Source organism: Squalius cephalus (genome assembly GCF_949319135.1).
Source record: "Squalius cephalus genome assembly, chromosome: 14".
Taxonomy (NCBI): Eukaryota; Metazoa; Chordata; class Actinopteri; order Cypriniformes; family Leuciscidae; genus Squalius; species Squalius cephalus.
The window spans coordinates 37155388-37178316 of record NC_137135.1 but is presented as its reverse complement, the minus strand read 5'-3'; the positions used below and the strand labels follow the sequence as shown (position 1 = coordinate 37178316).

Sequence of the window (22929 nt, the reverse complement as noted above, 5' to 3'; positions counted from 1 at the left end):
AACAGCTGCTTATATTGTGAACTGAAACACAAATATATCCCCTGTATTTACAGTAATTCTATTGTTACTGAGAAACAGCTGATTGAATTATGCAAATAGATAATTAGAAGATGACTCTTTTTATTATTATTATTCTGGTGCTTTTTCTGTTTGTATATTTTGTATTTTCACATACAGTAATACTGTAAATGGCAGCTATATTGCATATTTTTGTTATCTTGCAGTAATGTCCTTTTGCAAATAAAGTCTTTATTGCAGCAATCCTGTCTCTGTATTCATTTTTTCATTACAAAAACGAAGACAGAATTGCTGCAATAAAGACTTTATTTGCAAAAGGTTAACCGTACATTCTGAGATGGGTCTTTGTTTATTGAATTTCTGCAGCAAAAGATCTAAACCCAACAAACAAACATGTAGAGAGGCTTCAAAAGAAACTGCAGTGCAAAACACAATCTATGATCAGTACACTATACTGTGTGTTGTATAAGGGCAGACCTGACACATATAAAATACAGTTTTTTACAATCGCTATGACAGTTTTTTCAATACATTTAACAAGTTTCCTAAACTCTTAACGCACCAACACACCTAAAACACACAACTGGCAAAACGGTTCATTTCATGCTCAAATTCACATATTGTAAACTAAACTCCAAAACTAATTTTCAAAATACAATAATACACTAACACAATACACTATGTCGAACAAAACACTGCAAACATGTTTCAAAATCAAATACTTAATCAAAACACTAACACATGTTCTCTTCCAACAGGAACATTTAGTCAATCATAACACAATGACATAAAAACACTATCATCAGCTGAAATTACAGAAACTGCATTATTTTATATGTGTCAGGTCTGCCCTTATACAACACACAGTATACTGTACTGATCATAGATTGTGTTTTGCACTGCAGTTTTTTTGGAAGTCTCTCTATATTTTTGTTTTGTTTGTAATGTAAATGCATGCATTTTGTTGTTGTTTTTTGCAGCAGAAATTCAATACAACAAAATAAATGCCCCTTCTTAGAGTAGCTTTATAGAATGTATGGTTTATGAAAAAAGAAGACAGAGACAGAATTGCTGCAGTAACGGCTTTATTTGCAACAGGACATTTGTGACCAGTCACGGAAAGTAGGGAAGTCGGTTCTAGGGCATTTTGAGTTATTCACAGATTCTGAAAGTGTAGTTTCCAAGCTTTCCAACGATGTGTAACACATGGAAATCTGATAATATTTGGAGAAGTTGTGGCCATTTGAAGGTAGGCACTCAAAAAAGCTCAAAGGGGAGAAAACCCCTCTAAAGATTGTTCAGTTCTCACCTCTCTCTCCTGCTGGGAGTGACGATAGGGCTCATTTACATCTCATTTAGATAAGCCATACCCCCTGTAAAGCTGTAAAGCACATGGGGGAGCAAAAAGGTCAGGAAAATGTGCCATCAAAGAAAAAAGAAAAAGTTTGCAAACAGGTAATATATAAATAAATGTCTCTTAGCATCTACCGATAAAACTGTATAGGCAACTCTTATGTACGCTGAATAAAAAATAAGATAAACTCTAGACAATGTTCAAATCAAAAACAAGATGTGCTATGTGATATATATATATATATATATATATATATATATATATATATATATACAGTATGAGTATGAATCCAAGTATGAATCAGAATCAGAATAGATTTTATTGCCATTGTCAATGAAAGGTTTCACAGACTAGGAATTTTCTTCGGTGTACTCATGCAATTCTACAAATAAATAAAACATCTCCAGTTAACTGGCAAAGCATTCATTTCGTTCGTTTTTTAAATAAGAGACTAGCGCTGAAATGTGTTTTTTTAAATCAAGTGATCAAAGTGCTCGTTGCCGTAGCGATCAGTGGCGCGGATACAGTGTTTTCTCGTGTGCTCGCGCACACACCACACTGTCTTCACTCGGACGCGCGCTTCAATCCGTTGCGGATATTATCTATTCTTTCTGGTGAAACCACAAAACATAATGCAAACGTTTGCGTGTCCCTGCTTGATATACAACCACTGATGAACATAATCGTTTTGATGAGAGAAAAAAACTCTACGAAAAAAAAAAAACCTATACGAGGGCAGATTCGAACTCAGACACGGCTGGCGAAAGCTCTACCACTAGACCATTAAGATACACATTACTTGATAAGGCGGGCAACATGTATTAGGCTACATCTCAGTAAAACCAGCTACGGCAGTACTAAGCGATTGTATATGCTCATATAACCGCCAAAAGTTCATGGGGCACTAACCTTGTTTTGAGATAAATGCCTTTTATTCGCGATGTCTTGGAGAAGTACTTCATTACCCACAATCCTAAACAATCCCACAATCCCACAGTGATGCATCTGATTGGTGGAGCTCGTGTAAACCCCACGAAAGTTCGTGAAGACTCAAGATAAATAGAAAAAAAAAAAAAAACTGTGTTGCGTTTTTTTGCACGGTATCACTGATGTGACATTTGAACCGAGGAGTCTTCATATATGGTATGAGTCATATCAAGCATTTTATGATGCCACTGTCAAAACAATATTTAGCTTAGGCATACCCAGAGCCATAGAGAGCTCTTCATGCATTTACTGAACATTTGTGTAATAATTCATGGCAAGTTAATAAACTGAATATGATGCACTTTCTGGTTTGCTGACCTTCACTTTTTAATTTTCACTTGTTGTTATTAAGAAAATACATTAAATGTTATTAAAATTAAGGATGAACTATAACTTCATGAATAAAATGAGCATGGACCACAAGTGGGAAATTGTTGAGGCATTTGTCAGCAACCTGCCCGTGGGCCGCTGAAACTGATGAGCAGAACGCCGCGCGGACTGCCAGATCTGCACCCGTGAGCCGCGGACCGCCAGCCATGCTTTCCAGTCTATTTACACAATTACTACAGAAAGAACTGCTATAAACGGCACAAGAAAAAGTTCGCGTGGCTGTCGTCAGATTTTAAAGTCGCTCTAAAGGCTCTTTCGCGGTTGTGGCTTCAGTCGACTTCAGTGAGGCGCGGTGGTTTATGGGATGAGTAGTTCCTTCGCTCGGAAATTAAAATATGTACACAGTCTTGTACCTTTGACTTTTTTTGGATTTCCTCGTCGTTTTTTCACTCGAAATGATATGTCCTCAGACATGCTCTAAAACTCTTTAGATACGGATTTTCGAAAACGTCAATGGGAGAAATGAATGGGAAATTTACTTCCGGCACCGAAGCGCTCTCGGGCTGTGGGCGGGACTGTGATGCTCTATTCAGTATGGAAATACGCACCGACAATGACACGCCCCTACTGCGTGCTAGAATCTCCGAAAAACAAGCCGATTTCAACCTCAAAATGTACGCTTTTAAATATACCAATACTGTTATCTCAAACATGGAGAGGCCTCTTCATGATCTCAACTAACAGATTCTGCAAAAAAACGAAAATCACCAATTTTGAAAAAAAACGCTTCTTTCTCATTTTGCTCGAAAGCTGTGCTGCCGACTTGTGTCCCTGGTTTCCGTGACGGGTCACATTTCTGCAAGATAACAAAAATATGCAATATAGCTGCCATTTACAGTATTACTGTATGTGAAAATACTAAATATACAAACAGAAAAAGCCATCTTCTAATCTGCCCGGTCTTCTGCATTTGTCCATGTTCTCATCCACATCACGCCTGATATCTTCCCTGGCAAGGCATCTTAGGAAGAATCTTTTACAGTAACATGCCTTATCCACCCCTGGCAGTGTTCAGCTGTGATGTCTTGGTATGCAGCATCTTCTGCATACAGGAGGGACATTTGGTCCTGTGGACTATGGTCAAAAACCTTTCATCTCCAGGCGGAGAAAACTCCTCAATGGGGTTGAGGAAAGGCAAGTAAGGGGCAAGGAGAATAGACATCATCCTCTGATGGGCGTCAAACCAGGCTGTGACTGCATGGGAATGGTGGAATGCCACATTGTCCCATATTTGCATAACTTTACAGTTTTTTTGCAAAACATGCAATCCACCGTTTTACACTAAATTTCTTGGTTGGGAACTGTATGTCCACATGTACAGTACAGGCACATTCATAAGCATTCCAGTAAAAAGCAAATCAGTTTTTATTCCTTTACTGTTTACTACAGGAGGTACAGTAGAAACACGGTTTGATAGAACAGAAAAAAAACAAAAAACAAAACCCACAAAATTACTGTATCTAATCTCTGTGATCTTCAGGGTTAGGCCACATGTTTTCATCAAGATCACATCTGATATCATCCAAGGCGATGCACCTGGGATAAAACTGCTTGGTATGTCGGATCCACTCTTGGAGCCAGCATCCATGGCTTCAAGGAGGGACATCTGGTCATGTGGCTGATGGTCATAAACCTTCCACCTCCACATTACATTTCCTCCAGGTCGACGCCTTTTGGCCAGATTGAATCCTGCCTCATCTATATGTATATGAATTCATGAGGGGCCTGGTTGGCCTCCAATTCCATAACTCTCAAAACAAAGTTTATGTAAATCATATCATCACTGTATACTATACTGTACTGTAACCTATTACTGTGTAGGTTACCTACTTGCAAAAGTGCAAAGCTTATAGAACTGGACATTGAATTGGATATACAGTACACTATACCTGGACATATTGTCGTTGTAGCTCCTTGACTCTCTCACTGATATATTGTTTTTGAACTGATATCATTGCAGAAGCAGAGGTTTTTATAAACTTTCATATTGTAAAATATTAGTACAATTTGAAATAACTGATTTCTGTTTAAAAATATGTATGTCATGTAACAAATTGTGTAAAATGTAATTTATTCCTGTGATAAAAGCTGAATTTTCAGCATCATTACTCCAGGAAGATGCATATGGACTCGAAAAGCTTGTTTCTTCATGACATTGTTCAAAAGCAACACATTTTGCTAGCAATCAAAATCACATTTTGCTAAAATCATGAAATTTACAAAAATGGTAAAAGTTTCATGTAAATGGTGAATAAATAAATGCAGTCCATACTGTATCTAAGGTTTGGAATATTGTTTTTGCTATTGTGGGATGTTGTGTGTTAACATTTGTAAATACTACAAAAACAATCCATCATTTTGTTGGGAGGTATAGCTTGTCTGTTAAGAAAATTTAAGCATTGTGGAAATGTGTTCACTGACTGCATATTGTGTGAAAACGACAAGAAATGTGTGAATGGTATGGCCACAAAAGACTGATGCTGTGCTAATTGTGTTTAGAGTTTTGGAAAATTGTTAAAAGTATTGAAAAAATCTGTCATAGCAATCGTAAAAAACTGTAATGCAAATCAAAAACAACAAAAGATGTATAATAAACGTATACATGTTAAAATAAACTTTCTGTACCTGAAAAAACAGTTTATTTAATCTGTATCTAACTTATTTGTCTAACGTATATGTGCACCGGTCCCGTATTGCACCATGAGAAATCTGGTCTCCCTACTTCAGTTCCGACTGGCGGTGTGAATGCAACCAGGAAAACAGCCCTAGATATATAATTAGGCCCGTAATATATATTATTATTATAGATATTCATACCATGGTCTGGGTGAATACTCGATTCTGATTGGCTGCAGGGTGTCCATTAAAAAGTGATAGAGGACACCTAGAAAGGAGTTCTGGTGAAACTGACTGTTTACCGTTCGAAATTAATAAATAAATGCACTGGCTACATCAGCTGTGAGTAACCATAGCAACATGCAGTCAAAGTATCTATAGAGAATGACAACCGACGTCACTGCGATGTCATAGCGCAATGTATTGTGGGGAGTATCCGCCATATTGTGAGGCCACAAACACAAGCCGGTAACCAAGCAACACTATAGCAACACACATGGTTGTATGAATTATTTATTTGAGTATGCTTAAAAATAGTTTAAAACAAGGTGGATTGTACAGAGACAAACTCCTACCGGACGCCAAGAAATGCTATGTTGAAAAAATCAACTTTATTGGAAATGTCGATCCTTATGAAGTCCCAAAAGACCAGTGGATCCGCGACCCTGACGCCTTATCCCCCTTCACATTTCCTGATATATTTCCTTATTTTGTTAGTGGTGTCAGTGCCTATACCGCAGAGCAATTTCACAATTATAAGTCTCTGGAAGCCCACGTTCAGTTTACCAATGGTTGGGTCCATGACCTGGAGAGTTTTAAGCCTCTCAGCGGTGAAAACACTGTCGTCCGAACGAAGGTAAGTTACCAGCTTTCTTTCTTTTAGCATTTTTCTATAACCAGCAACGTTACAATGGTATTAGGCCTACAAGGTTGTTTATTTGTCATTATACAAGACAGGATTGTATACCGATAATTAAAAATAAATCAATAAATCAACGAATAAATAAATACATTTCAAAATTCAATAAATAAAAAACACTGTCGTCCGAACGAAAGTAACTTTACCGGCTTTCGTTCTTTTAGCATAGTTGTAGAATCATAGACTATTATTTGTCGTTGTACAGCACAAGCTTGTATAACAATAAAAATAAATAAAGATAGCCTTAAACAACAGATAAAGTGTAATGTTAGCGAAGTTTGAAGGAGCTGGCGGCTGCTGCTTCTACAAGTGCGGTTGCAAAAGCAAACATAGCAGGTTTATGTAGAAAATACATTAACATTACAATATTCATTACAATATTCACTTTTTTTTGTCTTTGTTAAGGTCATGCACTCTCAGCGAGTGAATGAACCGCCTTTAAAGCCATGGGTGATCGTCAGCAGCAGTGGAGAGGTGGAGTGTGCACACTGCACATGTATGGCAGGAGTAGCGGAGACATGTGCCCATGTAGGCGCTCTCTTATTTAAAGTGGAGGCCCACGGATTTTCCCACGGATTTGTGGGAAAAAAAACTGTCACCGATGTACCAGCATACTGGGTTTTTCCCAGCAATTTGAGCAAGATCACAGCTGAAGTGGGATACAATATTGCCTACACATCATCTGCTAGGCAAAAGAAAAAAAGCTTGACCAGCGCATAACTGCACCCTCATCTGTGCCAGGCATAAGGAGTCGTGCCAGAAAAAGGAAAATTCCCCTAGCTACACTTGACGACACTTCTGCAGCATAGCAAGGCTGTTGGTTTGTCAGGGATGGAAACTATTACACACTGTACACAGACACAGTACAGCCCTCTGTGGTGCCCGAGTCCCTTGCAACATCTCTGTGTGATAAAAGAATAGATTCCCATGACCTTTCAGCTATCCGACTACACTGTGAGAAATACAGAGATGCTGTAAATGTGACTGATGAGCAGGCATCATCTACTGAGATGTGCACAAGACAACAGCATAAATCTTCTGCTTGGTATGCAAGTCTGACTGGAAGAATTACTGCCTCAAACATGCATGTAGTCTTTGCCACCAGTATGGAAAAGCCAGCCCTGACTCTTATTAAAAAGGTGTGCAACCCACAACACACAGTGTCCACCGTACAAACCAGATGGGGTATAGAGCAGGGTTATTATAGTTTTGCATTTTTCATTAGTTTTTATTTTTATTTCGTTTTGACTTTTTGTTTTCAAATTCAGTTTAGTTTTAATTAGTTTTTAAAGTGGGTTTGCTAGTTTAGTTTAGTTTTTATTTTTTGAAAATGCTTAGTTTTAGTTTAGTTTTTATTAGTTTTAGTGTTAGTTTTAGTCTTTTTTTGTAATTTGGGTTATTTGTCAGGGGAAAGATTCAAAAAAGTCAGAAAAAGTATTGTGTAATAATAAAAACATAATACAATTTTAGAAAAAAATTCACACCCCATTGAAATTCCTTTACCTCTTACAAAATCCACACGCTGTACCAAAAGTCTACACATCTTCTATACAGAATTCACACCCTATACAAATACCACAGCTGTGCAATTTTCACACCCTATACTAGATTTACCCTATGGGGAGAGTGGGGTGATTTGTGCAAGGGGGGGAAGTAGTTCCACCCCTTGTTTCTGGAAAACCATAGAAGAAATTGGTCATGTGACCACATAATTTTGAAAAGCAATCACTTTTACTCGTCCTCCAAAGAAGAGGCATGAGAGTTAAGCACATTTTAGTGCAAAAAACTGTTTTTTCCCTTTCAAAGTAAAAATTTCTATGATTAAGGTTTTTTGATTGTAGTGTCTGAAAAATTATAGACAAGTTTGAAAACATTTCACACATGTTTTAGTGCTTTAGTAGGCTACACAATGAGTCTATACAGTTAGCATGATGTTAGCTCTTAACTGCTGGATCATGCTAGTTTTTCAAACTTGTGGGTCTGGGGTGATTTGTGCCAAAGGGCCTGGGTTAAGTTGTGCCAGATCCAGACCACCTAGACCTATATACTCACAGGGGATAATCTTGAGAAGTGAGGAGATGGGCATGCCTCATCACTGTTTGACTTAGGCCTGCCTGCTATTTGTTTAATTTAGCTAACACTGATTTCAGTTTTGAGTTTGCACTGTTATTAAAGAGAAGTTTTATTCCGTTTCTAAGTGGCCTATGTCACAATAGGATGTTTAGAAATTAGCCTAGTCACTTTATTCTTATATGTTACATAATTGACAATGTCAACAGGCATCTATTGCCAAAGCCCTTTTGTCTGAAATGAGTCACTAATATCATATATTGTGTTGCTATGGTGCTCTAAATGGTTGCTAGGGCGTAGCTTGATCGCTTCACAATGATCCTGAGAGACTGATTGGTCGTCTGAGTAGAATGAGCCCGCCCCCTTGTCTCTATGACACTGTGATCCAGAGTTGTGTTCAATACAAAATCCCTATGCAATTGACCATAGTAGGCAAAACGCATGCTGGTATTCCAGGGTGACAATATCTAAATAAACCTTAAATGAGTAATTTTGTATTAAATTTGTCTTGCTTTCATTAGCATTACAGTTCATAACATTTAAATGTTCTGTTTTACTTCAGAAATCACTGGCACAATTTACCCCAATGTATTCCCCTAAAGGCACTTCCCCCGCACCAGGGGCAAGTTGTGCCATGAGACCACTTTTTCCCCAAAAGCTATATTTCTGAAACAATTTATTTCAGATCCAAAGTTATTGTTCTCAGGGATGCACCACATCCTGAAATATACATCGTTAAGTTGAAGGAATTACTGCCATGGCCTCACTTTAAAGTCACTTTGAGTAAAAACTGGCACAACTCACCCCACTTTCCCTACAGTCAATAGCCTACTCATCTGGATTGAAGCAGCAAACATTAAGTGTAAAAGTAAAAAAATGACATAACATTAGCTATTTAATATTTGAATCAAAGCTTATATAGTGTTTTGACATCGACAACCACAACCAAAAAGTGCATTTTACCTCAAACTTGCGACTAGTTAACTTTCTAAAGAAGGCGCAATCGCTTCTCGGGTCGACATTAACACACTGACAAAATTATATTCAGAATTTAAAATATTTTGATACCACTTTTTAATGTGTGATTGTAAGGTGTTCACGAGATAGAGATACTAACCTTTAGCGAACTTGCTTTCAACGTCGAACGAACACTCGTTCTCATGGAGACGCGGTGTGCACGGAGGGGAGGGGCTGTGTGTGTGTGTGTGCGCGCGCGTGCGCATGTGAGAGACGCATGAGTGACAGAGAGAGGGAGGGAGAGCAGGGAAAGGAAATACAGCTTAACGAATACGCTGCGTGTTTTAAATAGCGTTAAAAAATGAAAGACCTTGACAAAGACGAAAACTAAGGACATTTACTCTATAATTTTATTTTATTTTAGTTAGTTTTGCCAAACACACATTACAGTTTTAGTTAGTTATCGTTTTTTTGTAATGCCTCGTTTTTATTTTTATTTCAGTTAACGACAATGTTTTTTCCCTCCTAGTTTTCGTTTTTTCGTTAGTTTTCGTTAACGATTATAACCTTGGTATAGAGCATGAGACTGATGCTCAAAAGACCTTCCTTCACACCAGAGCCCCACATCACACTAACCTAAAAGTGGAAGAGTGTGGTTTTATAATTAACGCATTATAGTCCGTCACGTCTATTGCGATCTCAAAATTCCGGCAAGTTGATAATACCTAGAATTTCAAAATCGACTGCTGGCGGGAGATCCTTCTCCTATTTAGCACTGTTAGGGGTTTACAGTTTAGGACCCAAGGACCAGATGTTTGAAAGAAGACCCGGAGTCAGAATTATAAAAAAAATTGAAGAAAAGTTTTACTGAAGATAGTTTCATCAGCAGAAGTCAGCTTCAAGACTCACACAGGAGTTTGTAGGCCCCCCCCCCCTCCCCTCCCCCTTACAGTTACACAGATCACAGCAGTTAAACCATTTCCAAGGTCTAAGCTACGTCATTGCTTACAGGTTGAATGATTCTGATTGGCTAAGAAATAGATAAACAGTAATTTTCCACACACATACAGATAGACAGAAGCATATCTCCATAGATTATGCATCAGACACTCGGACCCTGAAGTCAGGCACGTCGTGACCTTCTAGGTCGCAGATTTGAGTTGATGGGTGCCAGCATGTCCCGAACAACAACTCAGTCAATCTCCAATAATGCCAGTGGTTCCTTAACCTGTAAGCAAGAAGACTAACACACACACCGGATGGATTTGGCCAGGCTCTAACTATAAACAGGAGTCTCATCTCAAAACATCAAGATAACAAGTTCTTTCTCTCAGGATAGGACACTTTAGTCTAAATGGAAAATATAGGCTTTAACTGAGAAATGGTCTCTTTTAAACTAAAGACTTAAATGCCCCCTATGTGTTTTAACATGTTGAAGACCTTTCTCAAACACAAAACCAGTCCCTATTTCATTTCTGAATGCCGGGATAAATAGGCAAGCATCGTTACTGCATTCAGATATCAAATACAGACATTAAAGAATACATGAAAAGAACATTTCAGTAATCACACTGGTAACTTCCATAACAAAGTAAAATCTCCAGAGAAGTCATTATAAGTCAAGATAAGCAGAAAGGATAATAGCTGTCTTCCTGTTGGCCGAAGCTTTTGACTGTGAGTGAGGAATTTGTTCGGCCCGATGAGATCTGTGTACTGAGTTTCAGACTAATATGTTGTTGTGTTTATATTCCCCTTAAATGACTAAGATTTCCATCACACATCTCCATAACCTTTTCCCAAGGGGAATCCGTGCCAAACTCAGTCTTGATCCGGGTGCTCTCGAGGCTCGATGGGATTGATTATCCAGGTTCAGATCAAATGTTTTAGAAGAAACTCACTCTGAGACTTGTTATAGAAAAGTTTACGAATCACCACAATCAATGATTTCGATTTCTTTCGTTTGAAGAGTAGTCTTCGAGATTTGGCCCCGAACTGTTGCGTGTCTCACAATTTATCCTCTTCTGAAATCACAGGGTTTTCCTCAGCAAGAAGCATTTGCACAGTATATTGAAAACACAGCATTTGGTAAAACAGTCATAAAGCAACAGTCAGCTTCTCCCCCTTGGGTTTCACATACCTGAGCTTGACCTCCTCTTGCTGGAGGCTTCAGGACAACAATTCCTGGCCTTCACACTTGTAACATATACATATTTATCAGCAAAGCAGAAGTTATATTTGTCTCGGATGCTTCATATCCTCTTTTACTGAAACACACTTGCGGCTATCAGCAGTTTAGTAATCTCTCTTAAAGGGATACTTCACCTCTGGAAAGATAAATGTGTATTTAAATTGGGTCATTTATGTATTAGAAATGTGAAATTATTTTTTAATTTGGAGCCTTCTAGACTGAGAAAAGCCAGAAAATGTATTTTTGGCTCATGTGGATGAAAGACAACAACTCCCAGAATGCACTTGCTTCGCTGCCCTAGGAGGCCACTCCCAAGCCACGCCTACCGGTTAGAGAGCGCAGTTGAAAACAACAAGGCTAGGCTACTAGTGAGTCTCCGTGAGTCTGCCCGGGTTTTTGAGATCACCCAAAATTTCCAGGATTTGGCTTTTGCGTTCTACAGTCGCCATTCATCATGTTTACTGTGGCGAGCAGGACGAGGCTGAGGGCCGCGGGAGAACGAGGCGAGGCCGGTGGCGTGATTACTGATGAGCGACACCTGTGAGACGCACCAGTCTCGCAGGCTATCTCTCATGGAGGAGCGGGAATTTTCTTAGCAATGGTAAAACGCACATCAACCGATCACTTGTTTAGCGTTCATGTAAACACTACACTCAGATTCTCCAATCGGAATGAATTCATGATTCTGAAACAAAAGGTGTACATGTAAACTAAGGGTGTCACGATTTCGATTTAAATTAATGCTCAATCTCGATCATCGAATCAAAAAATGGAATCGTCGATGCTGCCACGCCCCATATGTCACATCAGCTCGGCTTGCCTGTAATGGATAAAACTCCTTTTCTAGAGAATATTAAAGCCTTTATTTTAAAACGCATTGCAGCTGCACAGCGAGAGCATCATAGCTCGTCTGAGCGAGCTGGCTGTGCTGCGGCAACTGCACGAACCTATGGCGAGTTAGCAGTGGCGTGCAGTCCAATGGGAGCGCTTGGCGCCCTGCCAACCTCGAGAGCGCCAATTTGGACGCGGCTGAAGTGTATAAATTCAGAGAAAACTCGCCAAAGGACTTTAGGTTTAAATCGACTGAAGCGAAGTACCTGATATGAGCGAAATAGCACGGAAAGGCAACGCAATGCAATACTCGTTCCCTAAGGGAACCGAGTTTACGCAAGTAACCAAGTACGTTCCCTTACGAGAACGTTCTCTCGTACTGCGATGCAAACGCTGTGGGAACCCAATTTAAAACGCCGTGCTATTCGCCTGTGACTGCTCTGAGGAGTCCAGGGAGCCCCGGGACTATAGTAGGTAATAGGTTATATTGTTTAAGTTTCCAATTGACTGAAGATATAAGTTATTGTTACATTATGTTGTTAATAAACGTTTTAAATTTGACAATGTAGTGTGTGGTACATTGTGAACAAAGGTCAGATATTATTATATTGCATAAAAGTCTAAAAATGGCATAGCTTGTGCTTTCAATAATTTTTTTTTTAAAAAATCGAAAATCGAATCGAACCGTGACTTTAGAATCGAAAATGTAATCGAATCGAGGATTTGGAGAATCGTGACACCCTTAATGTAAACAATGAATGGCGACTGTAGAGAGCAAAAGCCGAATCCTGGACATTTTGGACGATCTCGACGGCCGGACATGTCCGGGAAAAAGAGGATGGTAACCCCTACTACTCAGCTTTCTCCACAGAATAAGAGCCTGCTAGCTTAGCTTCCAAAGAAAGATGGCTGACTCTGCTTGTACATTCTGTGACTGAGATCCACTGTCTATGGGCGGGTTGAACACATGCGGGACAGCGCCTCCTACTGGCTGGAGTTTGAAAAAAGTAAGATTTTTGTGTCATCGGAGGATTTTTTCTAGACAAAAACACATAAATCTCTCGTCTCAGGGGGACATGAGGGAGGGATGCACTGTAATTGGAAAATACTACAGGCTGTCTACTAATACAAAGCTTAATGCTAAATCCTGAAGTAGGCCTTTAAGCAACATGTTATATGTAAAAAGTACATTTATCAGCATATTTGAGTTAACCGTCACACTTTCTTCATGATTTACCAGAAACAAACTCAGCAGGCGGTGTCAAGTTTCAAATGAAAGTCCACACCCTCCACTAGTTTGTCCGTTCTATATTTCAAACAATTTTCTGAAAATGTTTGCCATCAATTGATTGTTTTCTAAGTTTCATCAACCTTATATTCAATCACTCTTGTTGTCTAATTATTCACATCTCTTGCTGTGGAAACGGTTGTCTCCTGAGGAGGAACTTCCCGTCTTCTGTCTTCGTCGTTTCTTGGCTTCTTTCTTTTCTTCTTTGCTTTTTCTCTTTTCTGAAGATTTGCTACAAATAAATCATCCAAATTAATCTCAAGCTTGTTTGTTCTAGTTTTTACAATGGAAGGACACTCATCACAATTCCTGACAATGTGCAAGTGTGTTTGATATATGGACCAAGTTTTCGGACCCAGCGCTGTCGATTCCACTAGCTTCAGCCCAGCCACGCTTGGGCCCTCATAATACAAATAATAATAATAATCCTTAGAAAAACAAAAGGGCCTTCAACCTTTCAGGGCTTGGGTCCTAATTAGGGCACAAAGAACACAAGCAAACCAGAACAGAATAGTTTCGGTTTCTGTATTAGATCTAGCTCTAAAAAAATCCCCAACACAGTTTTTCTGCCTTTTCTCCACCCAGCTCACAGATCCTCCTACATCCTGCTACTCTCAAAAATATGCAGAGGATATTGTGAGACAAACTTGTGCTTTAACTTGTAAGTTGTTAAGAAGTGTTTGCTGTATTTCAGTCAAATCGAGTGAAGGTTTGTGTTCTCAGCAGAGGTGGAAAGAGTACTGAAAATTTGTACTCAAGTACAAGTACCGTTACATTGCTGAAATAATACTCAATTACAAGTAAAAGTACTGGTGTCAAAAAAGTACTTAAGTAGAAGTACAAATTACTCTTCTCAAAAACTACTCTGAGTACTAGTTACTCGTTACTTTTTAGCTGGCGATAGTTCATGTATTACCAATAAATATTCAACCAAATCATAGATTTATGTAGAAAATAGCTACTTTTAACACGCTTTTACCTTATTGTCGAAGGACATTAATTAGTGGTCATGATACTGGAATTTCTAACTTCAATATATGACACCTTGAAATATGTCAGTATTCAGTAGGCCTAGCCTATAATTTTTAATACCATCGGGAAAACTACCACATACTAAATATTTTAATATCTACATTTTTGTCCATCCATTTTGTCAAGGCAATCATTATTTTCAAGCATTGAAAGCACAACACTCATTGTAACAGTAATCTATTTGAATGGAAAAGTTTAATTCAAGTATTCTGAAGAGACACGTCCACTTTATACAGTGAGATTTTAATTTAGGCTTTTGTTTACATATTTAAACATTGATCAATAACCATTACAATAATCTAACTTAAATATTTACTCACTCAGTGTAGGCTATTTGTCTTTACAATAGGGTAACATTAACTGTTGCAATAGCTCACACACAGCACAAGGAAGCTTGATTTCAAACTGAATTTAATTTGCAAAAAAGACTAGATTTTTCATAACTTTTGACAACGTTTAATTCAAGAGCATGGAGAGATTGGAGCTGGACGTCATTTGAGTCTGCAGTGAGAACCACTTGGAGAGATTTGCGAATCGCGATTGCACATGATATGACACAGTCCGAGAGCGCACACTCAATATCCGAGTCCAGTTCATTCGTATATTTGAGAGCTCGCGTCCAGTTTTTTTGCGATTACATGAATGTGCCCTCGCGTTATAATATTGCACTCGTGACATTTGCCATTAAAATATGCCATAGAAACTTGCAGGTATTAATAAAATTATGCGTAATAGGCCTACCTGCAATCCCGAGAGGAGGCGGGTGTGTCAAACTCGCTCTCGCTGTCGTTGAGATGAGAGAATGAGAATGCGTAGCTGGTTTCGTATCGGTGTATAAGCCAAAATGAGTATTGACAGATATTTCAGTATTGATATGTATCAAAATATAGATATTTTGACAATACTACTATGTAGATTGTAGTTTCTCCAAACTTTCAGTCCAGCCATTAATCACTCTGAGGTCCTCGCCTCCTTCACTTATGATCAGCTCTTCAAAACCTGCTGCGACTGCGGCGGCTTTAATTCAGTCCAAATATCAGGGGTTTTATTGGTCCATTTACAATCGAATATTTTTATTGGCTACCGAAATGTCGGTCAAAGATTTGAATATCAATTCAAATTGTACTCAGTAACGAAATGTGATTTTACAAGTAGCGAAGTAGATTACTTAGTTTAATATGTACTTGAGTACAAGTAAAATTACAGATTTAAAAATATACTAAAAAAAGTACAAGTACCCAAAAAAACGACTTAATTACAGTAACGTGAGTAGTTGTAATTCGTTACTTCCCACTAAACAATGGACGTCGGATAGACGTGCAGATCATGTCTATATTGGGTCCGTCGGTCCATGACCAATTCTGGACATCTATTCGACGTCCAAACTAGGTCCACTATTTGGACATCCAACCATGACCCAACTTGGACGTCATATTGATGTTCAACATTGGACCTTTTGGGTCATTTTTTTGGACGTCATTTGGACGTCTATGACAGGTGCAGGAAATTTACATGATTACTATCCCACTGCGCAATGTGTCGTCGGAGTGACGTCATTTTCATGTAATTTTTGGACGTCCAAATTCGGTCCATTGAAGGGGTTGTTTTTTCGACGTCTTCCGCACGTCGGTAATTACACATTACATTACGGCATTACATATGTAATATTTTTTTATTTACAAATATCAACATTGTTATTATCAAAATGATTAATACATATGAATACAGATTAGTAATAATTATTATAATAAATATAGCATAACTGGAGACGCACAAAAAGGTGTGATGCTGTAGCTCAAACAGTAGAGTGCTGGCGCTTGTAACGGTAAGTACACGGGTTCGATTCCCAAGGAGAACAAGAAGTGTGAGTGTGTGTTCTCATGAGGAGAAGCCTAAAGAAACCGCTGTTTTGTTTGAGCGCACTGAGCGCGATTATTGTTTGGAAAAGACTTATATACTTTTGTGGACGGACGTCAACATTAGACGGGCAGAAGACGTCGAAAAAAGACGTCGCCTGGCGTCACAAAACACCCCCTTCAATGGACCGAATTTGGACGTCCAAAAATTACATGAAAATTACGTCACTTCGACGACACATTGCGCAGTGGGTTCCACCTCTGGTTCTCAGGTTGCTGGCATTTGAAGACTGATTACTTCTCTGATACAGTAGACACGTAAGTACATTTTTCAACAGTTTTAGAAATGAAAGTAAAAGCAACAAAACCTCAGTTTGCTATTTTTTGTTTCATGATCTCAGTGAAAGTACTGAAGTCTGTCCTGATATATCTGCTCTGCCGACACTGGCAGGTTTTTTTTTAGATTAACTAGAATCTTCACTGAACAAGAATCTTTAGGACTTCAGCTGGATTTTCCCAAATGTCAAACATCACAGTGTAATCTTTATATCCACCCTTGGCTGATTTGAACTCTTTTATTTTTTTAACTACTTTGTTTATTCTCCTGTCTACTTTAACTCTTTATCGTGCTTCAAATTGTTAAACTAGTTTATTTTTCCTAATTAGATTCCTAATTTCCTAAATAGACTTTGCTAATTGTTGTCTGAGTACAGTACTCTGGTTGTAGAGCATTTTGCGAGTCTTGAATGATTTTGTTTCTATGTGGCTCAGAGCAAAATCTACAACTCTGTAGAATTACCTGTAGCTGCAGGCTCTGTAGAATTACTAACCTGTAGAATTAAATGATTCTGACACAGATCCTGCTCTAATCATGGAGGAAGCAGATATGTTATGTGATTCGCTCTTCCGCTGGCTGGAGAAGCGAAAGGAATGTGCAGGAAAAGTGTTGGAACTGGCGCAAGAGCTGGAAGATGTTCATGAGCGCAGCAACATCGGTCAGGTGGTCGGAGCTGTGGGCGCAATAACTGGAGCAGTGCTTAGCGTTTTGACAGGAGGTCTGGCCGGCCCTCTAGTGGCTACTGCAGTAGCATCGTACACTACAGTCAAAGTCTCTTCCACATTGCTAGAGACATTTATCTCCAGCAGTACCTTTAAAAAAGCTATTGAATTAATTAAAGAACAAAAATACAAAAAGTACAGAATTACAAAAAGTAATGTTTTGTCCGTTACAATACTGTATGGGGCATCGCCAAATAAATCTGACCAGAAGTTTTTTCTACTTATTAGAAAATAAGGACTTTTTAGGCCTGTGAAGTCGATGAATGGCATATATCTGCAAAATGCTGCAGTAAATTTGTTTCAGATGAGGTGTGTATACTGTATGGGACATCCCTTATAAGAGCTGGCCATTGATTTTTTTCTACTTATTAGAAATGAGGTCTTTATGGGCCTCTCAATTGGAATAATGTGACTCTTTTTTTTTCCAAAAAGCTGCAGTCAAATGGTTTAATATGAGGTTTGTAGACTTTATGGGACATCCCCTATAAAAACAGATCATTCATTTTTTGTGGAGTGTTTTTTTTGGGCGGCTGAGTTTACCGCAGTGAGTTACTGATTTTACAGGAAACTCACTCAGACGGGTGTGTTTCCCATTCAACAACATAATGTTTGGCTCAAGATACAGATTTTTTGAGTCCACGTCATACAAACCATATTTGGCTCACGATACCTTCGGTAAACACACCCCTGAATAGTTTTGGTTCCCGTATTAGATCTAGCTCTATAAAACATCCCAACAAAGTTTTGCACAGCACAGACATCCTCCAGCTCTCAGAGATATTCAGAGGACATCGAGACACACACTTGAGCTTGTGAGCTGTTAAGGAGTGTTTGCTGTAATTCAGTGAAATCGAGTGAAGGTTCGTGTTCTCAGACTGCTGGCGTTTGAAGACTGATTACTTCTCTGATACAGTAGACACGTGAGTACATTGTTCATAGATTTATTCACTATTAATAACATTCAATGTATAACATGAATGAAAGAAAAGCAACAAATCCTCAGTTTGCGATTGTTTGTTTCATGATCTCAGTGAAAGTACTGAAGTCTGCCCTGATATATCTGCTCTGCCGACACTGGCAGGGTTTATTAGAGGAACTTTTAGGACTTCATCTGGATTTTCTTAAATGTCAAACAAAACAGTATATTCTTTATATCCACCGTTGCTGATTTGAATTGTTGTTTTGACTACTCGTTTATTCTCCTGTCTACTTTATCTCTTTATCTTGCTTCAACTTCTTATCTGTATTTCTAACTAGTTAACTTTTCCTAATTAGATAATTAACCCCTTAAGCCCTGAAAGCATTTTTAAAAAATTTTTTGAGAGACACAAATAAAAGTAAAGACTCTAGAAAGAGTAAAAAAATTAGTATCGTTTGATAGAACACGTTTCAAACTGCTGATAAAAGACTATATATATATATATATATATATATATATATATATATATATATATATATATATATATATAACCAAGATAGCTTTTTTGTTCAGTCCTTGACGCTCCCTAATGGACTTGTATTGTTCCGCCATGAGGAATATCATGTGATTAACAAACGCAATGGATTATGTTGGCTCTTTCTAATCCTGAGAATCTGCTGTAAATAAAGATTCGATTTTTCACAATTTATGCATGTTTCATGGAGTTATGATTGAAAACGTCACACCCATGGTCCATCTAAATTCTTGATTGTATGTAAAAATATGTGTCAAAATAAGATTTGTCACCAAAAATCATTCCATTTGCTGAAACACATAGAAAGTTATGGCCAAATTAAGACTCAAAAATACCCCATAGTGGATGAAAACATCCCCAACAGCACATAAGGGTTAATGTTATATACATAAAAACAATATGACTTACCATTCATAATCAGGATGCAGCAGCAGCTTCTGTGTTGACTGTCTGTCACTGGACTGTTAAAATTTGAACTGTCGCTGCGGAAACCGTAGGTTATTTAACCCAACAGTCGGGTTATTTCTAGAAATTACCCAACGATTTTAAAAATGACCCAATAATTTTGGAAAATAACCCAACATATTGACCCAATATGTGTAACCCAACGGTTGGGTTAAACAAATAACCCAATGTTTTGTTCTGACCTTTACCTAAATCCTGACCTTTTATGTCATAGTTTAGGGTGAGAAACCACAAACCACTTGCCACACTAAAGTGCTCTCTTCCTTCTTTTGATATATTTCATGTTCAGATATTCATAGAACAAAATATGTGGGCCGTAAAACTCAAAAAATGCTGGCTGTGGCTGGTAAATTAAAAAGAAAAAGAAAAAGAAAAAGAAAGAATTAATATCAATGTTGATGTACACCAGTCTCCTCTTCTCATGATGTTTGGTGATATTCCCCAGATCCTGAGCTGAAGCTGATGATGGGTTTCAGCGTGATCTTCATCTTTGCTCTGCTACAGATCTGCACACTGTATGATGGAGGGAACTCAGAGGATCTTTCTAACATCTCTGGTATGTTCACCTTCAGTTCTTGTGTTCAACATTCTGCAGAACTCCTAAACTAAACTATAATCCATGTGTGAAGCTGTACTTATTTAAAAATATTGTAAATAACATAAGTCATGAGTCTTTGGTTTGTGTATTTCTATTGGATTTGTCTTGCAGACTCTTCTAACCATCCTCATCACCGTCATCCTCGTCAACTTTTCAACCGTGGATCAGCTAAGAAAGAGGAGGAACCTCGCGTTTTCAACCATTACTTGGAGTTGGTTGTATCAAAAGATCCACCTGAAGATGCAGTTCAAGTTACTCATAACAACGATGATTATTACATTCTTCAAATTAGGATATATGATAATGTTACGGTAAAAGCACTTAAAAGTTCAGAAATGAACCAAAGTACTAATGAGGAGGAACGTACATTTCTAGTGAATAAAGACAACTTTGAAATTTTAGAGTGGAAAAAATGGGCAGATGTAAAGAGTGGCCAGATTCCATTTCACCCAATAATCATTTTTAAAGGTCACTACATTACTAAAGATAACAATGGAATCAGTTTGATGACCAAAGACAGTTTAATAAAAAGTTCTGAAGTTCTCACTGTAAACTATGACATAAAAGGTCAGGATTTTCAAATTGATAATTGTGAAGACAAAAAAAAGGTAAAGGCAGACAAGATAGAAGTGATAAAACGGTTCACAGCTGAAAACAAGAACTGCAAGTCAGCCAAACATGTGGTGAAGTTTGATCAAGGCAGCGACATATCAAGAGCTTTCCTAAAGAGCCGTACGCATGCGGTTGGAGTAGCGGTGGAGGCATCGGCCTCTGTTAATATTGGTTCAGAAATAGGTGGAAAAGTTTCTGGTCCAGTAGAAATAAGTGGAAAAGTTTCTAGTTCAGTAGAAATAGGTGGAAAAGTTTCTGGGAAATATGACTATGGTCACCTGAATTCTGAAACAACATCCAATCTTGATAAGGTCCTGCACTCAGTGAGTATGGAGATAGAGATTCCACCCAACCATTCTTGCACTATTGAGATTAAAAGAAAAACCTCTACGGTTGAAGCCCAGTGCTCTGGTCTGCTCTTCCGACAGTACAAGAACGGTGGAGATCGCACAACCTCGGTGACTGGCGTCTATAATCAAGAGGAAGTAGCAGAACTCCTGACATCTATGAATCCCTGCACACCCGTGACAGATGGGACGAAATGTTGTCGTAAACAAAATGTAAAAAAATAAATGTAAAAAAACAGCTTGCTTTCAAATTAAGAATTTATTAAATTGAATTTTGACATGCTAACAGTGTTTTGTTTTGTTTTTGTTGTTTTTAAAGAAAAAAAGAAGAAAAAAAGAATGAGGGGGAGGGTCGAGATTGATGTCCTGGGTTTATAAAAACCAGGGGCCTCATGTACAAAGACTTGCGTTGAATTCATACTAAAACATTGCGTATGGACAAAGCTGTAAATGTGCGTATGCACAAAAAACCCAGATGTATGAATCTCTGCGTACGAAGGATCCCACGCATATTCTCTTTGTACATCCCAATTAACGTAAAATTGAGCACACATGCACGAGCACAACACCCCACCCAGTCTCCTCCCTTTAAATTAAATCAATCTAAATATGGTAATGAGTCCACTTTGGCAAAAGAAAGCAGTAAGAAAATGGCTAAAGCAAGCGGCAAGAAACGAAACTTTACAGAAGTGAATTGGAGGAGCTACTATCAGAAGTAGAAATTAGAAAAAATATTTTATTTGGAACTTTGTCCTCCGGAATTAATAACAAAAGGAAAAAATATGAGTGGGAGAGTTTGGCTGTTGCCGTTAATGCGGTATAATTATTATTATTATTATTATATTTTATGTTATATTATTATATATTAAATATATTATTATACATTATATTATATCTATCTATCTATCTATCTATCTATCTATATATATATTGAATTTCGGTGCGGGAATGTGGGGATTGCGCATAATTTAAACCAGTCCCGCAATTTTAGCTTCTATAGTAGGCTACGAGAAATTCCCGCACAGATATATTCGCTTCATCTCAGAGCAAATGATTAAAAAATAAATTCACAGATGCGAGAAAAAAGATGTCAAACTGTCTTTTATTTTTGAATTTAATTCTTTAATCAGTGCTGGACCGGCATTCTCTGTCTTCCGCTGAGCCCTGGCCGTAGACAGATCATATGTTTCACGCTGTCAATGCAGTGGTCTGCGGTGCGCTGATCTTATTCACACTATTGAGTGTAGGTGCAGCATTCTAACATTGAGTCATAATGAGCTGTTTGTGAAGAAATTATCCGCTTCCAAATTATGTCATTTAAATCATGAAATTGAAACATTAAAAAACAATTTGCTCTTTATGGTGTGCGAGTGATAAAGCGCGGCAGCAACGAACCAACTGATCCGCTTGCAGCGTAACAACATTGAATGCTCGGCCGAACAGCTGATCATAGCTGTACAGGGCGCCTTATTATTTTTCATTTCATTCATTCATATTAATTCATATTTAATATTTTTTATTAATATTATATTATATTATATTATATTTGATATTATTTTATTTTATTTTATATATAGACTAAGGGTTGTATCAATTTGCATATGCTTTTATATGTTCTTACTTAATTGCATAATTTATAGAATATTCCCATGAGGCTTATGTGACAATATATGTCAATTATTTTATAAATTGCAAATTAATAGCAATGCTTTTCACGGTTGGTGGTGCGATAGACTTGTAGAACAATTCGTTGTGTAATGTTTGCAGCTTCACTTCATTGCCTGTAAGAGTCGCCAACGGACAAAAACAATGAGAAATGTACGTACGCCAGACATGAAACTGGCGTGGAGGAACGCACATTCTCGCATTAATTTCACTGTTAGTACAT

At 38.0% G+C, this 22929-nt stretch overlaps 1 protein-coding gene and 1 long non-coding RNA gene across 2 annotated transcripts in view; one reads left to right on the top strand and one right to left on the bottom strand.

Moving 5' to 3' along the window:
• The window catches only part of LOC307171614, a 457352-nt gene that overhangs the window by 303471 nt on the left and 130952 nt on the right, over positions 1–22929 (bottom strand). The window lies entirely within an intron of this gene.
• LOC307171394 (natterin-4-like) lies at positions 18137–21325 on the top strand. The gene is made up of 3 exons (XM_079893003.1): positions 18137–18485; positions 19930–20040; positions 20194–21325. The coding sequence occupies exons 2-3, from the start codon at positions 19947–19949 to the stop codon at positions 21264–21266; spliced, it is 1167 nt and encodes a 388-aa protein (XP_079749129.1). The 5' UTR covers positions 18137–18485; positions 19930–19946; the 3' UTR covers positions 21267–21325.

What these genes read in the sequence shown, in the direction of transcription:
- LOC307171394 (XM_079893003.1), top strand. Translation starts at nt 19,947, where the DNA reads ATGATGGGTTTCAGCGTGATCTTCATCTTTGCTCTGCTACAGATCTGC. An exon ending in GGATCTTTCTAACATCTCTG is followed by an intron (nt 20,041 to 20,193) that starts GTATGTTCACCT and finishes TTTGTCTTGCAG; the next exon opens with ACTCTTCTAACCATCCTCAT.